The sequence below is a fragment of the Elaeis guineensis genome, chromosome 11 (assembly GCF_000442705.2).
Source record: "Elaeis guineensis isolate ETL-2024a chromosome 11, EG11, whole genome shotgun sequence".
NCBI lineage: Eukaryota > Viridiplantae > Streptophyta > Magnoliopsida > Arecales > Arecaceae > Elaeis > Elaeis guineensis.
The window spans coordinates 122571942-122592309 of record NC_026003.2 but is presented as its reverse complement, the minus strand read 5'-3'; the positions used below and the strand labels follow the sequence as shown (position 1 = coordinate 122592309).

Sequence of the window (20368 nt, the reverse complement as noted above, 5' to 3'; positions counted from 1 at the left end):
TAAGCTTGTCTTCTTTATCATGTACAACAATTGAGATAAAGTAAGTACTCAAGGTCCCACTATCACTGTTCAACCATACATCATATCTAGGGTTCTACAAATGACAGCAACACAGCTCATAGTGATGATTAAAGTCACCGCTCGTTATCATTTATCCATGCCTGACTGGTTCAAGGACAAAAATTTGCTGTATCCCCAAGGAATTCCTGAATGAAATCGCTGTATCTTCTCCCCACCCCCCACACCCAAAAAAAAATTGTTGCACCACCATACGTTCATGCTTTCGATGTTTGTTATTGATTTGGTCCATATCACGCTCAAATTGAGTTCTACTAGCACGGCAAACTCAAGCTGGGGGCTGCTAACAGTTTCCAAAGGGCTAGATCACTGGATCATTGGCCAGATTGTTGGGTATCAGCTGAAGTTAAAATATATCAAAATGATAAGAAATATAAAAAAACAGCTAGGATATAAAAATATGTGTTCCTGTCTTTGTGACTCTTTTTTTTTTTTCAATCTGTTTCATGTCTTTCTTAAGCTATTTGATGTATTCATCGTACTAATCTATTGGTTGATAGTTTCAGAATTAATTATAATTTAGAAAATATGTAGATGTGTTGAAAATTTTTTTATTCTACATACTGCTCCTTAAATATATGTGCGTCTTCCCTAAACTATATTTTTCATTTTCCTTGACCAGAATTACAACAACTCAAGGAGCCTTGTACGAGTAAAATCCGGTTTCCATCCTCTCTTTCCAAAGTTACCTGTGCGGGCTTAATTACCCCTTCATCCCAAAGCAAGCATCGCATGAAAACGAGCTACCTACAGTGGGGATTTTATACGGTTTTCAAAGCTCTCTCGGATGTCTCCATATGCTTAGCTTTGGTGGATCAGGCCTGGCGGTACCAAAGGGATCAGTCTCCGTACCATCCATGAGGCCCTTGCGGGAAAGTAGGAAAATCCGCCGTACAGACCTCGGCCGCGCTCATAAAGTCTTTATGCGGAAAGATGGGAACCCGCATAGAAATGAATATGAGGAAGTTTGTACAAAGTTCATGATAACGTACGACTTTGGCGTATTCCGATTTCTGCTCCAGGATAGGAGCATCGGAACGGTCGAGAAAACCACCAAAATTCAAGTTAATTACCAAAAGTACCCTCGAATGATATCTGGAGAATTTCTAAAACATCGAATGGGTAGTGTTCCAAGGACATTCTTGTCCGTCTCCCTCCTTGACGACCTTGACGGTTTGATCGTCATCCGCTCCCCGACTCAAGTACAGAAGACTCCAGCGGAGAAAAGAAATCCACAGAGTCGCACCGGTTGCTCCTGAAATAAACCGCCGTTCCGACGTGACAGCCATGGCGGACGCCGATCCGCCGCGGCTCGATCTCCGGACCGCCGGTCACGTGCTCCGCCGGTCGTGGTCTGTCCTTCTCGCCGCCCTTCCCGCTCTACTCCTTGCCGCCGCCCTCCTACTCTCCTTCCGTTCCGCGCTCCTCGCCGGCAATCTTCGCCTCGCCTCCGTCGCCGACCGCGACCCTGCCGTCCGGTCCCTCCTCTCCCGCCTCTCTTCCGCTGCCGCCGGACCCCCTCCGCGTCCTCCTCCCCGCCGCCGCCCCTTCCTCCACCTCACCCGCGTCGGCACCCTCGACGAAGACTTCTTCTCCGACTCCGTCGCCGGTGACCGCCGCGTCTCCCGCCGTTCGGCCGATTCCTCCAACGTCTCCTTCCCCGCCCTCGTCCGCCTCTTCCTCGTCGATGGCTCTCTGGGGTTTCCAAGATCCCCAAATTCCGTCAAGGTAAGGGTTCCGGACTTCCCTTCCTCCCCTTTCCTCTTCTCCTTCCCCGATGGCGAAGGCGGTGCCAACGATGCCGCTGGCGATGGAGACCAGGCCGTTGATCTCCGGATCTTCGGGCGCAGACTCGACTTGGACCGCCAAGATGTGATGGTGATCCTCTATCTCCTCACCCTACTCTCCTCCTCCCACGCCCTCGCCATCCTAGGGTTCATCCTCTCCTATACCTCTGCCCTCGGCGTTCTTTTCGTCGCCGTCACCACTTCCCTCCTCCATAAGCCGGTCTCCATCACCAGAACCATCTGTTCCGGCACTCGATTGGGGATCTGGCGGCTCACGGGGTTCGTGTTTTTGCGGTGGGCTGCAAAGGACGCCCTGGTCCAGTTCCTCTGCGTGTGGTTCTTCGCCGACGTCAGGGACCAGAACGAGCTCTTCAAGCTCTTTGTGAAGGTCAAACTCATGCCCTTCTCCCTATCGCCGTTGAACCCATGGTCCGGGCCCCATGATGAGGTTCTCTCGGGGTTCTTCTTCGTCTGGGCCCTGCTCGACGCGGTGATCTCTGTTGTGTTTGCGCTTGTTCCATGGGTGGTGATCATAGACCACAACTTGAGGAGGCAGGGGCGAGATGTGGTGAGAGAAGGGTGCTATTTGATATCAATGATGCCAGCGCAGGCTATTTTGCTCAAGTGTTTGGAGACACTGGCCTGTGGGAATCTTGGGAGGAGATTTGCTATGATGGTTGGGGGGAGGCTCTTTGCGGAGGTGTTTCATTCCGTGGCGGAGGTTTACTTCTTTGTGGTCTGGCTGATCTTCTATTTTGCAGCGAGGTGTAAGGATGGGGAGTTGGAAGGTAGGAGGTTTGGAAGGCAAGATTTGGAGGAATGTATCAATGGCCTCGGATGACTGTAGTGGTGGAGCTGGTGGCAAATACTAGAGGTACCAGCAATGTCCGTTTTGTTATTTTATTTGCAATTGAAATGCCATTATCTAAGTTCTTTCCTTTATGTAGTTGTAATAGATTCTTTAATGATGAGGTGGGGAATGTAAGCTTGCATGTACGATTTTGGAAGAATGAATTGTGTGTACATCGTCAATTTTTTAGAAGGGGGGGAAATGTACATTAGTAGTAGGCGAATGATGCTTCAGAGTTGCCTCCTTACCAATATGTTGAATCTAGGGGTAGCAATCGGGTTGGATCGGATCAGATACAGGTCGGATCAGATACGGGTTGGATCAGAAAACATCAAACCTGAACCCGACCTGTTTATTAAACAGATCAAAATTTCAAATCTGAACCTGACCCATTTAATAAACAGATCATCCGATCCGATCCGTTTAATCTGTTTATTAAACAGTTAACCTATTCATCCGATCCGACCCAACCCGTTTAATCCGTTTATCATTTAATCTGTTTATTAAATAGTTAATCTGTTTAACCGACCCGTTTAACCTGTTTAATAGATAAACAACCTATTTAACCAACCCGACCTGATCTGTTTAACCTGTTTTTCAATAAGACAAATATCACAATTCACAAACAGCCACTATATTTAATTCAAAACAAAATATACTATTTCAAACCGGAATACATTATCCTTAAAGGAGAACAATTGCTGCCACTATTTAACATATTACCACTTTAAATAACATAAAGCACGAGGAGAAAATTTATTCAAGAATTAAAAAAAAAGAAGCTTACCAACCAAATAAGTAATCACAGTGTTTTTAAGTCCAATCACATATCATGCATGAAAGTATGAAATCTGCAACATCCTATTATAGAACATAAAATACATATATCAAAATATTAAGTTAACATGTTACTGTAAATAATATCAGAATGCAGAACATAGTCTCAAATTACAACCCAGTGATGACAAAGAAGATAGCTACGCTGCAACAATAATATGTATAGAAGATGCAAATAGGATACAACAACTCTAAACCAAATTGCATTACCAACAATATGTTCAAATTAAATCGGTAGTAGCAGCCTAAGAGCCTAGCTTTTATGAGGTTCAGTAATTAGCCGGAGAGGCCTGAGGCTCATATGTTGTCCATCATCATAGTTCATAGAAGCTTGGGGATGATTTCTTAGAAGAAACTCATCTTGATTCCTGCATAAAACATTTATATTTTAGCAATGTTCAATTGAATATAAAATATTGATAGAGAAAAAGTGAAGGATACAAATATGTGGTACAACTTCAAATATATGAATCTGCTAATCCACATTCTCATCCATCTCAAAAATGATAATAAGATTGCTGCATCTAAAAAATATCAAAATAGCAAAGAATGGAAAAGAAAGATCCATGCATATCTAGAAAAAGAAGACGAGGCTCAGATCTGATAAAGTGATAATTAATCCATAGTTAAATCAAAACGACCACAATCGGTTGCCTATAAAAGAAGGCCATCCAAGATTGTTGCCGCTAGAAATAGTTGAGTCATCAAATATATATCCAGAAATCATCATAGCCTCCACAATACATATATATGTCCAAAAACATGAACAAAACAAACATCATAATTCACAAATAGCCAGCATGTTCCATTCAAGATAAAATATACCATTTCAAATTGAGTCTAGAAACACATTATCCTTAAAGGAGAACAACTGTTACCACTGTTTAACATATAATCATTTTAAATAACATAAAGCATGAGGAGAAAATCTGCTCAAGAATTAAAAAAAAAAAAGCTTACCAACCAAATAAGTAATCACAATGTTTTTAAGTCCAATCACATATCATGCATGAAAGTATGAAACCCGCAACTTCCTATTATAGAACATAAAATACATATAACAAAATATTAAGTTAACATGTTACTGTAAATAATATCATAATTCAGAATATATTCCCAAATTACAATCCAGTGATGACAAAGAAGATAGCAACGCTGCAACAATAACATGTATAAAAAATTCAAATAGAATACAACATCAACTCTAAACCAAATCCCATCACCAACAATATGTTCAAATTAAACAGATAGTAGCGGCTTAAAAGCCAAGATTTTATAAGTTTCAACAATTAACTGGAGAGGCTCAGATTTGATAATTAATCCATAGCTAAATCAAAACGACTACAATCGGTTGCCTATATAAGAAGGCCATCCAAGATTGTTGCCGTTAGAATTAGTTGAGTTCTCAAATATATATAATATATCCAAAAATCATCATAGCCTCCACATACAAACTTTAAAACAATCTCAAAATTGCTTAAAATCCAAACAAGTACCTAAACTTTCAAATAAAAACAGCATAACAACATCCATTGTTCTTACTCAAACAAAAATCAAAAAAAAGTTTTAAACAAAACACAACATAACAAGATAATATGTCCGAAAAATATTAACAACACAATCCAAAAAAGAATCCATAACCATGATTCATCTCATTATGGGTTGGGATCAATATTGGCCGAGTCTTGAGTTGATTGGGCTTCATTAATGGAACTGGAGTTCATGACATCTTCTACAATCTCATCTAACTCAGGTTTCAAAATATCTACATTGAAAGATTACAATAGTTAATAATAAACTCATTCAAAAAATATAATAGCAATACAATGATTAAATTATATACTTTTCTTTCCAAATATCCAATCTCGAGTGCAAATCATGGTCTCAACGACATCTGGTTTAAGTGAACTGCGATATTTATCAAGTATCCGTCCACCAATACCAAAAGCAGATTCAGAGGCAACTGTAGATATTGGAATAGTTAAAATATCATGTGCCATAAGAGAAAGATGAGGATATAAAAAATGATTGGCTTTCCAAAATTCAAAGATATCTAAATTAGACTTCCTATCAACTCTTGGCTTATCTAAGTATAATTTCAATTCAGACTTCTGTGCAGTAGTCACAAATTCAAAGCTTTCAAATGTATCAAAATCCTACAACATTATAAAAATGAAATAAGTTATTTATTAAAACTAGTATTATATACAAGATAATAAATTTATTTTGATAAACAAAAATTTATATTATCTGAAAAACATCTGCTTTTATACATAGCTCAGAAGTCTCACAAGAAGTACCACTACCAATGTCTGCATTAGTTGATGTACCAACAGTTGGAATTTTAGAAGAAGAAGCTATATACTTCTTGAAGAGAGAAAATATGCAATCACGAATGCAGACGGTCTCCATATAGTGATATCCATACAACTTTTTGTAACAATACTCTACAAACTGAAATTTATACCGAGGATCCAAAATAACTGCTATGGCTAATATTAAACAATGATTTGATCAATATTTTTTAAATTTTTTATACATTTGTCCTGCCATCCGTTGCATGAAAGCATCTACACTCTCCATCTCTTGTCTTAAAGTGAGCTCAATCAAAAAAATATGAGGAAAGTACAAATTTACTGTAGCATACTTAACTCCAGAAAATACAAGAGTAGCATCATAGAATACACTCAACAACTTGTTAATCTTCACAATTTTGTCCCACTCTTCTCCAGATGGACAATGCTTGTAATTGGAGTCATTTAATTTCAAATAAAAAAAAGTACGTTGATAAGCAAGAGCACTATCTAGCATCAAATAAGTTGAATTCCATCTTGTGGGAACATCTTGCTTTAAATTTTTTCTACTTTTCAAAGATATTTGTCTAACACATTCCAAAAACTTTTGTTTCCGAACTTGTGAACCTCTCACATATTTAACACTTTCACAAATCTTGTAAATAGATTCATCTATCTTCTTTAATCCCTCTTGTACAATTAAATTAAGAATATGAGCACAACATTAAACATGAAAGAACTCACCATTTGAGTAAAGTGCATTTTTCAAATTAAGTTGGCTCTTTAACATATCAACAAAAACATCATTTACTGATGCATTATCCAACGTCATACAAAATAACTATTTTTCAATCCCCCAATCAATTAACAAACCATAGATCATTTCACACAAAGATATGCCATTGTGTGGAGGAGGCATGAAACGAAAGTTAAGAACTTTCTTTTGCAACACCCATTCTTCATTAATAAAATGGGCAGTTAAACATAAATACCCATCAGTGGTAATAGAGGTCCACAAATCTGAAGTCAAGTTTATCCTAGTAGGAATTGAGTGTAGCCATAATAACAATTTTTTTTTTCTTTTTTATATAATTTCAGCATATCTGCCTTAACAGTATTCCTTGATACTAACCTGACATCTTCACAAACATAAGCAAATAAGGATCTAATACCTTCATACTCAACAAATTGAAATGGTAGATCATGCTTGATAATTGCATATGTCAACAATTCACGAAATTTTTCTGAATTAAATTTACTAGACTGCATTGATATGGATCCTTGAGATTGTGATAAAATCATTTGCCTCACATTACGATTCTTCTTACAATTCTCTATATGCCGTTTCAAATTTTCAGTCTCAACCTTACCACCAAATTGATATTTCATACCACACTTGATGCATTTGCATTTTTTTGTTGCTTCATTTATTTGAAAAAATTGATAAACCACTGAAGTTAACTTTTTTTACGTTTACCAGTGGAATCACAAATTGTAGCTGTATTTGAAGCTACAGGCACCGATTCATTGGCACCATCATCATCACTTCTCAGATCTAAATTGACGACAGGCTCTTTATCCATCTATATCATATAGTAAAAGTTTATATTAACTACAAAAAAAAATTAAAAATAGTTAGAATATTAAAGAAAGGAAGAGGAGGCTCAGATTTGGTATTTCGTCAATAACTAAATCAAAACAACAACAATCGGTTGCCTGTAAAAGAAGGCCGTCCTAGATTATTGCTGTTAGAAACAATTGAATCAACAAAAAGATATTTCAAAATCATCATAGCCTCCCTACACAAATCTTAAAACAAATCTCTGCACATATGCCGTACTGCACATTTTGACATTCAGCATAAAAAATAAAAATCAAGAAAATTTCAAAACATCAAAAAATCAGCACCTTATACCTTGAATTATAGCATCAGAAAAATCGGACATTAATAGGTTAATGCCATTGAACCCATAAATCAGAGCAACATCAAGAAGGACTAAAACCCCTAACGTAAATCAAGGACTAAAACTAGATCGCTATGAGATCCCAAAAACCCTAACGTAAATCCAAGAAAAAACCAGCAAATCGATATATAAATCAGACAATATATAAATGAGACATGCAAGATAATATTTATTAAATATGTCGCAGGAGAATAATGATCGTCTGAGAGTCAGATCGAAAATCCATAGGTTAGTGCCATTGAACCCATAAGTCAAAGCAAAATCAAGAAGAAAAAAAAGAAATGACTATTAACAAGGACTAAAATCCTTAATTTAAACCAGCCGAACAAAGAGGATTCCAAATAATAGACAAGATTCTATAAAATCCCAGAAACCCTAACGTAAATCCAAGAAAAAAATCTAACCTAAGAACAATCGTCGGATCTAGATTGAACACCAACCTCAGAGATCGGAGGAGAATACTTAAGCTTCGGAACAGCGGAATCTCGCGATTCCTCCGAGTTTTCCGTCGTCGTGATGTCGCGTGTCACGATGGCTAAAGATAGATGTCAGGTCCCGGCCGGCGCTCCCATGATGAGGGAAGATCGGGAGGAGCAGCATCTAAGGGAGGAGGTTGAGGAGGAGGGGAATACCTATGCTTCGGACCAGTAGAATCTCGCAATTCCTTCAAGTTTCCTTCAACACGACTGCGAACGGAGAGGAGCTGGTAGTAGATGGCCACCTATTGCCAGCGGTGGGGAAGATGGTGGGGATCCTCGGCCAAAAGGAGGGATGGGATGGAAAACCCTAGAGGAGGGAAGACGAACAGCTGTGGAGCAGCGGAAGCGAAATCGATCGAACGGCGTCGGCAAATGAGTAAAACCTAAAACCTAAAATACAATCGGTTAAAGCCTTAAAGGATATAAGTATAACGGGTTAAACGGGTTATAATCCGACCCGATCCGATTCGATCCATTTATTAAACGGGTTAAACGGGTCAGTCGCTTAAAATCTGAACCCGATCCGATTATTAAATGGGTTAAACAAGTCGATCCGTCTATGATCCGAACCCGTTTAATCCAAACCCAAACCTGTTTAACATGGGTCGAATGCGGGTCGGGTTGGCGGGTCGGATCGACTTTTGCCGCCCCTAGTTGAATCCGTCACTAATCTTTGTATACCTTTTCTTTGTAGAGCTCTTTATGATTTTCCCTTTAGAACACTTCTAAAGCCGTCATTTTTATATCTTGTACTTGGAAAGTTAAGAGGGTAAATAATGGAAATATTTATGTATGTTCTAAAAGACTCGTGCTTTGACAGTCTAGGTGCTTGCTTTAAGGTTTTACAGAGGATGAGACCAATATATGAATCAATATCAGATGTTGCTAAGTTGGTACCAGTCATTAGAAAACTCAATACATCATATTTTGTATGTGTTACATTTCATATTTGAATTGTAATTTTTCATGTTTTCATTGTTAAATTTTCCATTTATTGTTTTTGGGCCAGCTTGATCTCTAGGCACTCATCAGGCTTTTAGGTACTAGGAGCCCTTTGGTTGCTGATCTACCATCAACAATGTTTTAAAAATTGATTTGTGCTCCTTTGATTTTTGTTAAAGGGGATATCTATAGTTTCAAGTGTTTGTTTTCCAATAAGGATCAAATAGTTATATCAATTTCGAAGACTTTTGGGAACCAAGTAAAAATGATCAGAGAGAGCAAAGCAGGGATTCAGTGCATTGGGTCATTTTGTTGGATACCTAGACACTTGGACATTCAATTTTTAAAATGTTTGGAACTGTCAATACCTTTGGACACTTGGACATAACAGGACTTGATAGAGCACAACTAGAAGCTCTACTTTGAAGTGCCCTGTTAATATCGGCAAAGAGTGCCAACATTTGGCACTTTCTTGTCAATTTCTTGGTTTCAAGTGCTCGAAACTTGAAATATACTTAAGCAATAACTTAAACAACTTGCAAACTCATGGTTGTTTTATTGTATTGTTTGTTGGAGATTATATATATATTGCTCCTTTTATTTTATGTTTTTTGGATAAGCGTAAACAATGGCTTATAGGCTTATACATGCATACATACATATACGTACGCACATGCACATACACACACACACATATACATGTAGATACATAGATACTTAGATATGTGTATGTTTTGTTATGCTAAGGTTTTTGGTGGCAGCTATATTTAATACTTGAGAACAATTAGGGGCTTGGCACTTACGCAAGTATCCAAACAATATTGGCACTAAAGATTTAAATGTCAAGGTATGGGCACATATTGATCACATGCCAATACGGTGTGGCATGTGATATGGGTGCAATATGTGTTGGCACAAATGAACAGAAAAATTAAATGTATCGACCAGTGAAAATTTGATGCACCTCAGTACTATGCAATACAAGGTGGTACTTTTAGATAGGGTATGATATAACAATGTCCTGGCTTGGTTCACTAAATCACGATGTACTGGTCCTTGCCTGATATGCTATGGCCTGTTTGGAGCCTGTATTTTCAAGTCTTAAATCTTTGACTGGTAATCACTTGCATATTATCTGTAAAAGTAGGCATTTCCCCTTTATGTAAGACATTCCTGCTTCAGCACTTGTTGATTATCTCCATCTGCTAGTTGGAACACCTTTTGATAAATATAGTTTGGGTCTGCAGAAAGTGCACTCATGCGTTACATGATGGTACCATTCTAGGTTGTGTATGCCCAATAGTATGTCTCTCAAATTCCATAAGGATCCATTTTATACTAGGAAGCCACATCATTCAGTTTATTTGGTTGTATTTAGCAGATTTTCCAAGTTCTTTACTTGGTTAACTATTAGTGACTTCTGCATGGATATCTATTTTGTGCTTGGTGAGTTAGGACCACTATATGATTATCTATCAGGCATGGTATTTGACATAGTTATAAGTTTTCAAATATAACTAGTATAATTCCATAGGGATTTTTTGGCAATATTTTGAAGTTTGAATCTATTGACAGTGTTGGGGGCAAAGGATAGGTGGTTTTAGAGTTCTTGGTCACCCCTTTGTTTTTGAGGTCATGCTTTGTTGAATTTGAAAAAACTGGAATTGGGTGCTTCTACCAGGCTAAAGAGCTATTCTCTAAACATTCTTGCTGCAGAAGGAAGAATAAAGATGAAAGTTCCCTTTGAGGCTAGGAAGCACAACCTCAAATTTCATCTATGTTCATATTTGATACGTTGAATATGGCTAGGATATCCTGCATACTTATTCAAGTATCCTATTTTTGAAAATTAAAATAAGGAACCAGGATACTTCCCAAATATCTTTTTGAATAAGAGCAAGGGCTTTCATTCTTTAAATGAATGTTAACCTTTTGATGATGGATGCTTGATTTTAGAGTTTGTGATTTTGACGATATTTATAATGCATGGATTTGAATAAATGACAAAATTATCGTGTTTGTGGTAGTTGATGTTACTCTATAGAATAGGGGCTACATTATTGTAATAGATCATTTTTCTTTATGGATGCATTTTTATATAAGTGTGAACAATATATATTTTTTTATTACCATAGCACCGCTATAGTATATCCTATTTGTTTTAAAAATTTACCATTTCGGTGTATCCGACTCGCATTGTATTAATATCCTATGCTAGGTACCCTGCTTCATAATAGGTTTGTGGGTGGAATCAGTACAAATGTTCAAATAATTTTTTCCAATTATACCATAATTATCAATACTAGATGCATATGCAAGTAATGGCATTCTAGTTGCTTGGGTAAAAGTCATTAGGGATTCTTAGTATTATGGTATGTCAAATACCAATTTGGGAATAGAATGCATGCACATCGGAGTTAGAACTGATCATGGACCGGGCCTAAACTATATTCAGTTTTAGTAGGGCTTTGGGCCAGGCCTATTTAAAATTTGACATTTTCTGTGTCCAAGCCTAGCCCATGATCAGCTCTAATTAGAGTGCAACATTTGTTACAAACTTCCTTTTATCATCTTTTTCTTTTTTTTTTTCCTTCGAGTGTTGATTAACTTGTGTGACTCTTGTGATGTTCTGTTTGTGGGCTATCATCAACACTGCAGGGTCCATGTTTGCTGTTGATTTGTGAATGGGGAACATGGACCACTGCCTGAGGAGGTTGTGGCAGTATGGGGGAAGCGAAGATGCCATGTTATATTGGTGATGCTGGTCCATTTGAATCAAGTGCTTGGAGATAGTGGTTGTGGGGATTTGACTAGCTGGATTACGATGATGGTTGAGTATTTGCATGTTTCATTTGGTGGAGTCTTGCTTTTTAGTGGTTTGGTTGATAATTCTATTTTGCAGTAAGGTGGATTGACTTTTACCAGTTTGGCAGTTTTAGATTGACTTTCACCAGTTTCAGCATAAAAGTTAAAAAAATATGAATAATATAAAAATCAGAATATGATGAAGTTAAGAACTTATATGGGATATATTTAGGATCTCCAATGTATTTTGTATAGGTGGTTTTATGCTGGAACAATTGAAATTTTACAAAACTGAAACGTTTAAAAAACATTTTCGACATCATTTTAGATTATACACACATGCATATCATTTTATTGCTTGATAACAATGTAACATCAAACTGTATGTATAAGAGATTTGATTGAGGGCACCAGAAGAAGAAATCCAGATCTCATATCCCAATTTTTGCATTGAATTGATCTGATGGGTCAGTTTAGGCACTTGATCCATCCATGCCATCATGGTGTCAACCATTTGTTAGCATTTGATGGTGGATTGGAGTTGGGGGCAATTGATGTTCCAATCTCTATGTTAGAACATTGAACATCCATAGCTTAGGGTCGAATGCTCTAGAGTCTCCATTTATGGGCTCAAGTTATTCCTTTTGTTTGATTTCATAATGCATCAAGTTCCAAGGCACCCATAAGTCCTAACCTATATATGGGGTCTAGTATATCACAGTGAGCCATGTACTCTTTACAATTTTCATAGTGAATTGGAATTGAGCTCTCTCGAGTCACTCGTGGTGTGAGGCAATGAGGAAAATGGCAGTGAGGTTGTGGATTCAAGAGGAGGGCTTGTGAGGGTTGGATTCCTTCATTGCGGCCCTGTGAAGATTTGTTGTGCAAGGCTGGCGGTTGGGAAGGAACAGGGGTGCAACCAGTCATCCCATTGATGTCACAAGGTGGACCTTAAATTTGACAACCTTTATTTATACTTTACTAGTCATTATTTAGTTTCAGCTTTTCCCCTAGATTCATATAGCTTCCCATATTGTCCTTGTTTTAGTTGTATTTTGACATTGTGAGAGAGGTGGACTCTATCCTTGCCTGCATCAGATGGCCAAACCTATGTTAAAAAATGCAATTTTTCATGTAAATTTGGAGCTCGACATATCATCTCAGGACTTGCAAATCTTAGTTCAATCTCAATTGAATGCTTCTTGGATTTGAATAGTATAGGTTTAAAATTCTACTCAAAAGAAGAGGATAGAGTTTAAAGATTTGCTCAACCTGGCCATCTACACAATGATATGTATTTGGTCTTAACTCTCTGTTTGGTACAAAAGATGGATTAAAAGAAGGATGGATGGAGGAAAGGATGGATGGAAAATCCTAGATTTTTCATTCATCCTCTAATATGTTTAGTGAAACATGGAAGAATGAGTGGAAATGATTTCCTCCTTTGTTTGATATAGGAGAAACAAGAAAATGGATAGATGATATTTGTATAACATTTTTACTATACTATCCTTTAATAAAAATATTATTGTTGGTGCAAAAATCTGCTTGCACCGGAGAAGCTGGAGTCGGGGAAGCCGCGGTCGCCGCCGGGACCTGCAAAGGAAGTCTAAACCGGAGGTGGGGTTGCTCCGGCAAGACCCTCCGACGCTCAAGTCAGTTCTCTGCCTCAACAAGAATGGAGTGCTCGAACGGAGAATTTAGCAAAGTTTTGAGATAAGAAATGAGCTTAGAGAATAACGTATCTGGGTCCCCCTTTTATAGGCGGGGGAGGTAACGGATTGATGGCGACGTTTGTAACCGCCAGGTAGTGGGCCGCCCTTAGTCAGGAGGAATCTACTGCGAAGAGTAGTGGAGCGGAGCCGTGGCCATCACTGGGGCGTGCCACGTGGAATCTGCCGTGGGAAGTGGGATGCAGATGCTGCGACGTCTTGCCAGCGGATGGGAGAATCGTGCGATATCTGCTGCAGGAGGTGGAGCAGGATCGCGGCCGTTTATCGTGGCCTGTCAGGCAGTAATGGAGCCGCGTGGGCGCGGGATCCGCCGTAGAGAGTGGAGCAGTGTTGCGACCGTTACTGCGACCTGTCAGGGAGTGATGGAGCTGCGCGGAGTTCGCCGCAGGAAGTGGAGCAGGATCGTGGCCGTGATTGTGGCCTGGGAGTGCAGATCTGCCGGCTGAAGCTCGGCAGCGGTTGGAGTTCGGCCCTCATATGGATCCGGGCGGTGTCCTCCTTGCGATTGGGGTCGTGGGTGGAGCCCGGCTTCCGTGGGAGTCCGGGCGGAACCCTCTCGGAGCTGAAGTTGCGGGCGGAACCCGGCTCCTGTAGGAGTCCGGGCAGAGTCCTCTGCAAACAAAGTTAAAGGTGAAGTCCGGCTCCCGTAGGAGTCCGGACGGAGCTTACCAGCAGTTGATACTGAGAACGGAGCCCGGCTCCCGTAGGAGTCCGGGCGGAGTCCACTGCAAACAAAGTTAAAGGTGAAGTCCGGCTCCCGTAGGAGTCCGGACGGAGTTTACCAGCAGTTGATACTGAGAACGGAGCCCGGCTCCCGTAGGAGTCCGGGCGGAGTCCACTGCAAACAAAGTTAAAGGTAAAGTCCGGCTCCCGTAGGAGTCCGGACGGAGCTTACCAGCAGTTGGTACTGAGAGCGGAGCCCGGCTCCCGTAGGAGTCCGGGCGGAGTCCACTGCAAACAAAGTTAAAGGTGAAGTCCGACTCCCGTAGGAGTCCGGACGGAGCTTACCAGCAGTTGGTACTGAAAGCGGAGCCCGGCTCCCGTAGGAGTCCGGGCGGAGTCCTCTTGAGGTCGAAGTTGTCGGCGGAGTCCGGCTCCCGTAGGAGTCCGGATGAAGTCTGTCTGCAGTCGTTGGAGTCGTCGGCGGGGCCCGGCTCCCGTAGGAGTCCGGGCGGAGCTGTCTTGTAGCTGAAGTTGTTGGTCGTCGAGGATGAAGTCCGGCTCCCGTGGGAGCCCGGGCGGAGATTTCTTTTGAGGTTGGCTTTGCTGGCGGAGCCGTTGATTCTGTGGAGGACTTCGGCTGGGGGTATTTTATACCCAACAATTATTATTATCAATTTACAATATTTATACTAAAGAAGTAAATAATGTATAAACTTATAATATTTATAATCTATAATTATATAAATATTTAATTTGATACATGATTTTATACATTAATTATTGTTGAATTAATTATATAAATTACTAATTTATTTATAATTTAGTTTAAATAGTTAATTTATATTATACAAATAGTTAATTAAAAAATAGTAAATATAAATAAGAAAATAGAAGATAATCTAATTATTTAATTATAATTATGAAAATTATATAATAAAATTAAAATAATGACTAATGATATTTAATAGTATATAATTAATAGTATATATAAAAATATATCTAAATAATATGAATGAAAAAGTGAAGAAGTATTATAGTTTTATCAAAAAACAATAATGAGGGGTAATTTTATTAATGTAAAAGTCCATCCTTCAAATATTGCATCCATCTTTCCTTCATTCTCCTAATTTGGGAGGATGCAAATTAGTGGTCCAAGGTGGATGGGCAATACCTCTTTTATCCATTATCCCTGTAACTTTTTGAACCAAATGATGGATGGAGGCCATCCATCCTTCCAATCCCATCCATCCACCCTTTCATGACTCCAGCCAAGTACAGTTTAGTCAGTTTTCACTGAATTCATATTGGTTTTAGCCAACACAAAAAATCTTGGTTTTGATTTCTCAGAATTTCTGATGAAATTTGAAATATTATGGTAAGAGCTAGTACAATATTTGATGGGTTGATTGAAAAATTTTATGTTTCTTGTGGTTCGAAGTGTCACTGGGAACAAGAGAAGAACAACTGAAGAGCGTCTTCAGCAAAATAATTTCATCACTTCTGCATCTACAACACAGCTGCTTCTGGCTGCGAAACTTTTCTGGTAACACTTACCCTGAAAGAAAATTATGTGAACAATGGATTCTGGAAAGAGAGGAGCAGATTATTTCTACGGGCCTGGATCACAATCCATTTCCGTAGAAGGATTCCTTGAGAAGTACCTATGCAGAGGCATCTCTGTAGAAGCAAGAGAGATGCTACAGTGCCATGCTTAAACAAAATGTGGACATCTCCTGCCATATTGTATGTTCTTTATGATGAATGATGGCTGGAACCATGTGGACCACAAATGTGCCTCGCCCATGAAGTACTTCATGTGGCTAGCCATCTGCAACGTTTGATCATTTTTTTTAAGACCAAATTAGGCCTGGCCAGATCATCAAAATAAGTTTTGATAGGATTATCTCCAATACTTTTGATTCTTTGACTGATTATAAAATAACTGCGATGTAAATTTCTGAGAAAAGACATTTTTCTCACCAATAATAGCCATGCACCTCGAATAAGGCAGGGATCAGTAATTTGTGGTAATTTGACAATTTGTAAATTTACTACTAATGAAGATTTTCCCACAATGGAAACAATAATCTTGGTTCTGTATTTACAATCCTGTTGTCTACTTTGATCTAGTAGCATTCTCAAACTTTGATTGAGGAGTAATGTGGACTAATCTTAGTAAATCTCTTCAAGTTTGGGAATCATTCTCTTTCTATAGTTAGCATGTAAGTTTATACCGTGCTATAGAAATATGTGATGCCTACAAATGTAGTTGTTTCAGCTTTAATATCTTATATACTATCTTATGAGCTGTAACAGGGAACTCATGCTTTGACATTTGTGAAGTACTGATCTGAATTGTTGCTTCTGGATGGTTCCCAGGTATCCATGATCACTTATTATTAGCTTTCCAAGTTTGAGCTTGGTATCACAACGTCAGAAACTGTAGAGTCGGTATTAACTATTCTCCTCTTTTTTTCCTTTTGTGGATCGCGGTTGAGGTTGGGGTTGGGGTTGGGGTTGGGGGGGGTGGTGCGGCGGGGGTGTGTAAGCTAACATATGTTGCAAGGATTTAAAAATTTTGAAGCTCAGTGACTTGGGGCTCATTTGGTATTGCTTTTGTCTTCAAAAACTGAAGAAGAAAAGTGAACTAGACTGAACAACATGTACGATGAATCAAGTGATAATGTCTTTGGAGCTTTTGGTCACAAAGATTTATTATTTCAAACAAGAGTGAAAATTGAAGCAAGTAATGGCAGAAGGTTTGGGCAAATACATTTTTACACAACAACCTCCATTTGATATTTCACTAATTTGTAGAGACAAAAACACAAAAACTGCAGTGACAGGCCCTTGAATATTTGAGGATGGCAATATAATCTACACCTTGACATGGCTGTTTTATAAAAGGGAATCTAAAATGTTTATCAGGGAAACCTTAATACCTTATAATCTTTCAAGGCGTAAATGGTGAATGGGTTTCAGAATATACAAATGGTAATTCTGTTGAAAAATCTTTCAAGCTCTGTATGATAGATGGCTCTTAGAGTGCAAGGATTTATTATCATATATCTTTCATTGTATGAGAAGACAGGAGAGTGCAAAAAATTGTGCAGGAGGCTCTAGATCAAAATCATTACTAATAGATGGGAACTAGCTGATAGTGTGGGATAATGTTCTGAAGTCATCAGATCAATGAACATAGTGTAATAGATAGTCGTTTTTTTACATCTCTGTGCTATGTTTACTTGCGTAGCTCATTTATGGATGATTTGACACATCATTTTAGTCCTTTTCACTCACTAGTTTTTATTTTTGATTTTCCTTTACACTTTTTCCTTTATTCTGCACATTTTCTTCTAGTCCCCTGTTGTTACATCAAAAAAATCGCACTCCTTGGTCGGAATCTCAGCTTATCATTGTTTCTTCTTCCAACGGTCTGATGTTGCTGCTCAGTATTTTATGTCATGCATTAACACATCGAATGCATTTTATGTTATGCCATTTAGATTCTTATGTAGGCCTTTATGCGGGGGGGTGGGGGGGAGCAGAGGAAACGAGAAAGATCAAACTTCTAGCAACACAGCCGGAAGAACCTTTGGTTCTGCTTTGAACCAACATCATGAAGAATGTCAAGGAAGATGTTCTCATTGCAGGATATGCAGAGTTTGGAGTCAGGCTTGAATTCATACTCCTTCCTAGCTTGATCAAGCACTTCCCGGAATAATGGATGCTCAATAAAGATGAGACTGATGATCCTCCTGCATTCTTCGTCCACGTACCTGGTCATGCGGCCCCTGGGACATCTTTTGGAATGGTCTGCTCTTCCTGACTAGAGAGCACTGGGGACATTTTATTGGTTGCACAAATCAAGTCACTCTCTGACCTTCTCCATCCACTTGCTCAAGGAGGTCCTGAGGGAATTCTCTCTGAAAATCTTCATTCTCAAAATGTGTGAGAGTTATCTTGTATGACCACAGGATTCTACGGGTCTCTGTATTGTTGGGGCTAGGATGTCGGAGCATTCAATGAAGGTCAGCTACATAGGGAGTAGAATGATATCTAGAGGTGAGCTGTAAAACCTTGGTTGCATGTGTGGCAATTTGGAAATAGTAAAATATTTTTATAGATTTTCAAATTAGATTGTTATTTTTTTTTCTTCCCCTAAATTTTTTTTATTTGAATTATTTGAGATGATTAAATTAATCAAGTATTACATGAAGAAGCACAATTTCGTTAGTCATTCATGAATTATTTGCATACTTATTCAAGGAAGGATAGTGGATAACAAATGAATGATGCAATCATTATTGTTGATTGTGTTTCTTTTGTTATTGTTCATGGTTATCGTAAGTATATTTAAATATACAAGTAATTGTCTGACGATTTTACACACCCGTTCCGCATTCCAAATCTTTGTCCCGGACAAGTTGATGCCCCAGCTGTGGTTTTGATCCAAATTATTTGCGTTTGTTTATGCAGTTCATCAATTAATTTGATTCTATTTTACATAATACATTATGATGTATTCATGTGAATATCATATTTTTTTCTAATGAGTCATGATGCTTGCTTAGGGGGTGATGTGGGTGAGTTAGGTAGACCGTCATATGACTGCTAGTCACGTTTCAGCCCATGGCTCTTTTCCAACCTGCATGATCCAAATGCAACCCATGCTCTGTACACGTCACCAACCTAATTGACGGTTGTTGGGTTTGGCTCGGGGAAAATCTAGGCCACGTTGTAGATGGATAATGGAATCCTATGCGCTGCTAGAAAACATTAGAGTAGTGACATGCAGAGTTACAGAGTTTTGGTACAGGTGACACATGATGAACTTACTTCCCGTTGAAGGGCGGGCGTTGTCCTGGAAGGAGATCCTTTGACGGTGGTTTAATTGGATCAATGGGAGTGCCTGTGCCACTTCCTACCATATTGCCCTCAGAATAATTAGAACGATCTGATTTGCTCTTCGTAGTTTCTTTATGTACGAAGCCAATCAGGCAGCGGATTTTCTTGGTAACTGTGCAGATTTGAGTCCATCTAGACCAAGGGGTTCCTGCGGCTGCGAGCCTCAATGGGCTAACTCAAGCTTCTTTCCTTCGTACGTAATAGCGTTCTGCCTCAGCTAGGAACAGCACCAAAAAAAAAACAAAGAAAAAGAAAAGGCGGGCAAACAACCGTGAAGGTAAATTGATGAATTGGGTCGTAAGAGTTCATGTTGTTCCCTGCGAAACATAAAGTTCAGCTGGACGGTACCCCAACTCTAAGAAAAGACGATGACGGAAATCATCATTGGTATGGGGGTCCAGTAAATTGGACAACTCCCCCACAAGTGACAGATGATGCGAGGCCCAAAAACTTAAAGTGACACGTATCGTTCCTTCCGCCACGGAACCAACTGCATCAAAAATAAATGGTGAAGAGAGGTGCACTCCTCCCCATCCATCTCTATCGACTCCTAACGTACTAATTAACAAACATCCAAGGAGAATGGACTTTAGCATGACTTGGAATATGGAGGGGACGTAGAAGAGGCCAGGGTCAATTCATTCACCAAGCGCTCCTTGCCGAAGTCGGTGAAGAATGCTTTCGTGGCACTCATTGATAAGATCACGTCGCATGGCGTGTTTCGTTCCGTCATGAAGTACCTTTCGAGCATTAAGGCTTTCATGTTCCTTAAAAAATGAAATCTAATATAGCTTTTAATGCTTGATGACATAAATCACTCTAACATATTGCTTAAACTTTGTATAGGTGGCACGGTGAAGCTCTTTTTACCTGATATTTTTTTTCATAATTTGAAACCACACTCGTGGATGAACGTCAGCTACAAGGACACGGTGCATAAGAACGCATGGGGCGTGATGAGGGCAAATTCGATCCTGACATGCGACAAATGGACAACGATGGAATGGATGACTTGTGGAAGCAATCAT

At 39.2% G+C, this 20368-nt stretch overlaps 1 protein-coding gene and 1 pseudogene across 7 annotated transcripts; one reads left to right on the top strand and one right to left on the bottom strand.

The window, feature by feature from the left end:
- Positions 1-1219: 1219 nt before the first annotated feature.
- On the top strand, positions 1220-18578 carry LOC105054497 (uncharacterized). 7 transcript variants are annotated; one of them, XR_012135433.1, is made up of 3 exons: positions 1220-2739; positions 16812-16883; positions 18086-18578. XR_012135433.1 is itself a non-coding variant. In XM_073245898.1 (2 exons), the coding sequence occupies exon 1, from the start codon at positions 1366-1368 to the stop codon at positions 2704-2706; it is 1341 nt and encodes a 446-aa protein (XP_073101999.1). In that variant the 5' UTR covers positions 1220-1365; the 3' UTR covers positions 2707-2739; positions 18086-18578. The 7 variants fall into 7 exon arrangements, 5 of the variants coding, with proteins under 5 accessions (XP_073101999.1, XP_073101995.1, XP_073101998.1 ...); XR_012135432.1 differs by having other exon boundaries at positions 15871-16883; XM_073245898.1 differs by lacking the exon at positions 16812-16883.
- On the bottom strand, positions 5794-6678 carry LOC114914623 (zinc finger BED domain-containing protein RICESLEEPER 2-like; annotated as a pseudogene).
- Positions 18579-20368: the final 1790 nt, after the last annotated feature.

Excerpts from the sequence above, each read along its gene's own strand:
- LOC105054497 (XM_073245898.1), top strand. The coding sequence starts at position 1,366 with ATGGCGGACGCCGATCCGCCGCGGCTCGATCTCCGGACCGCCGGTCAC.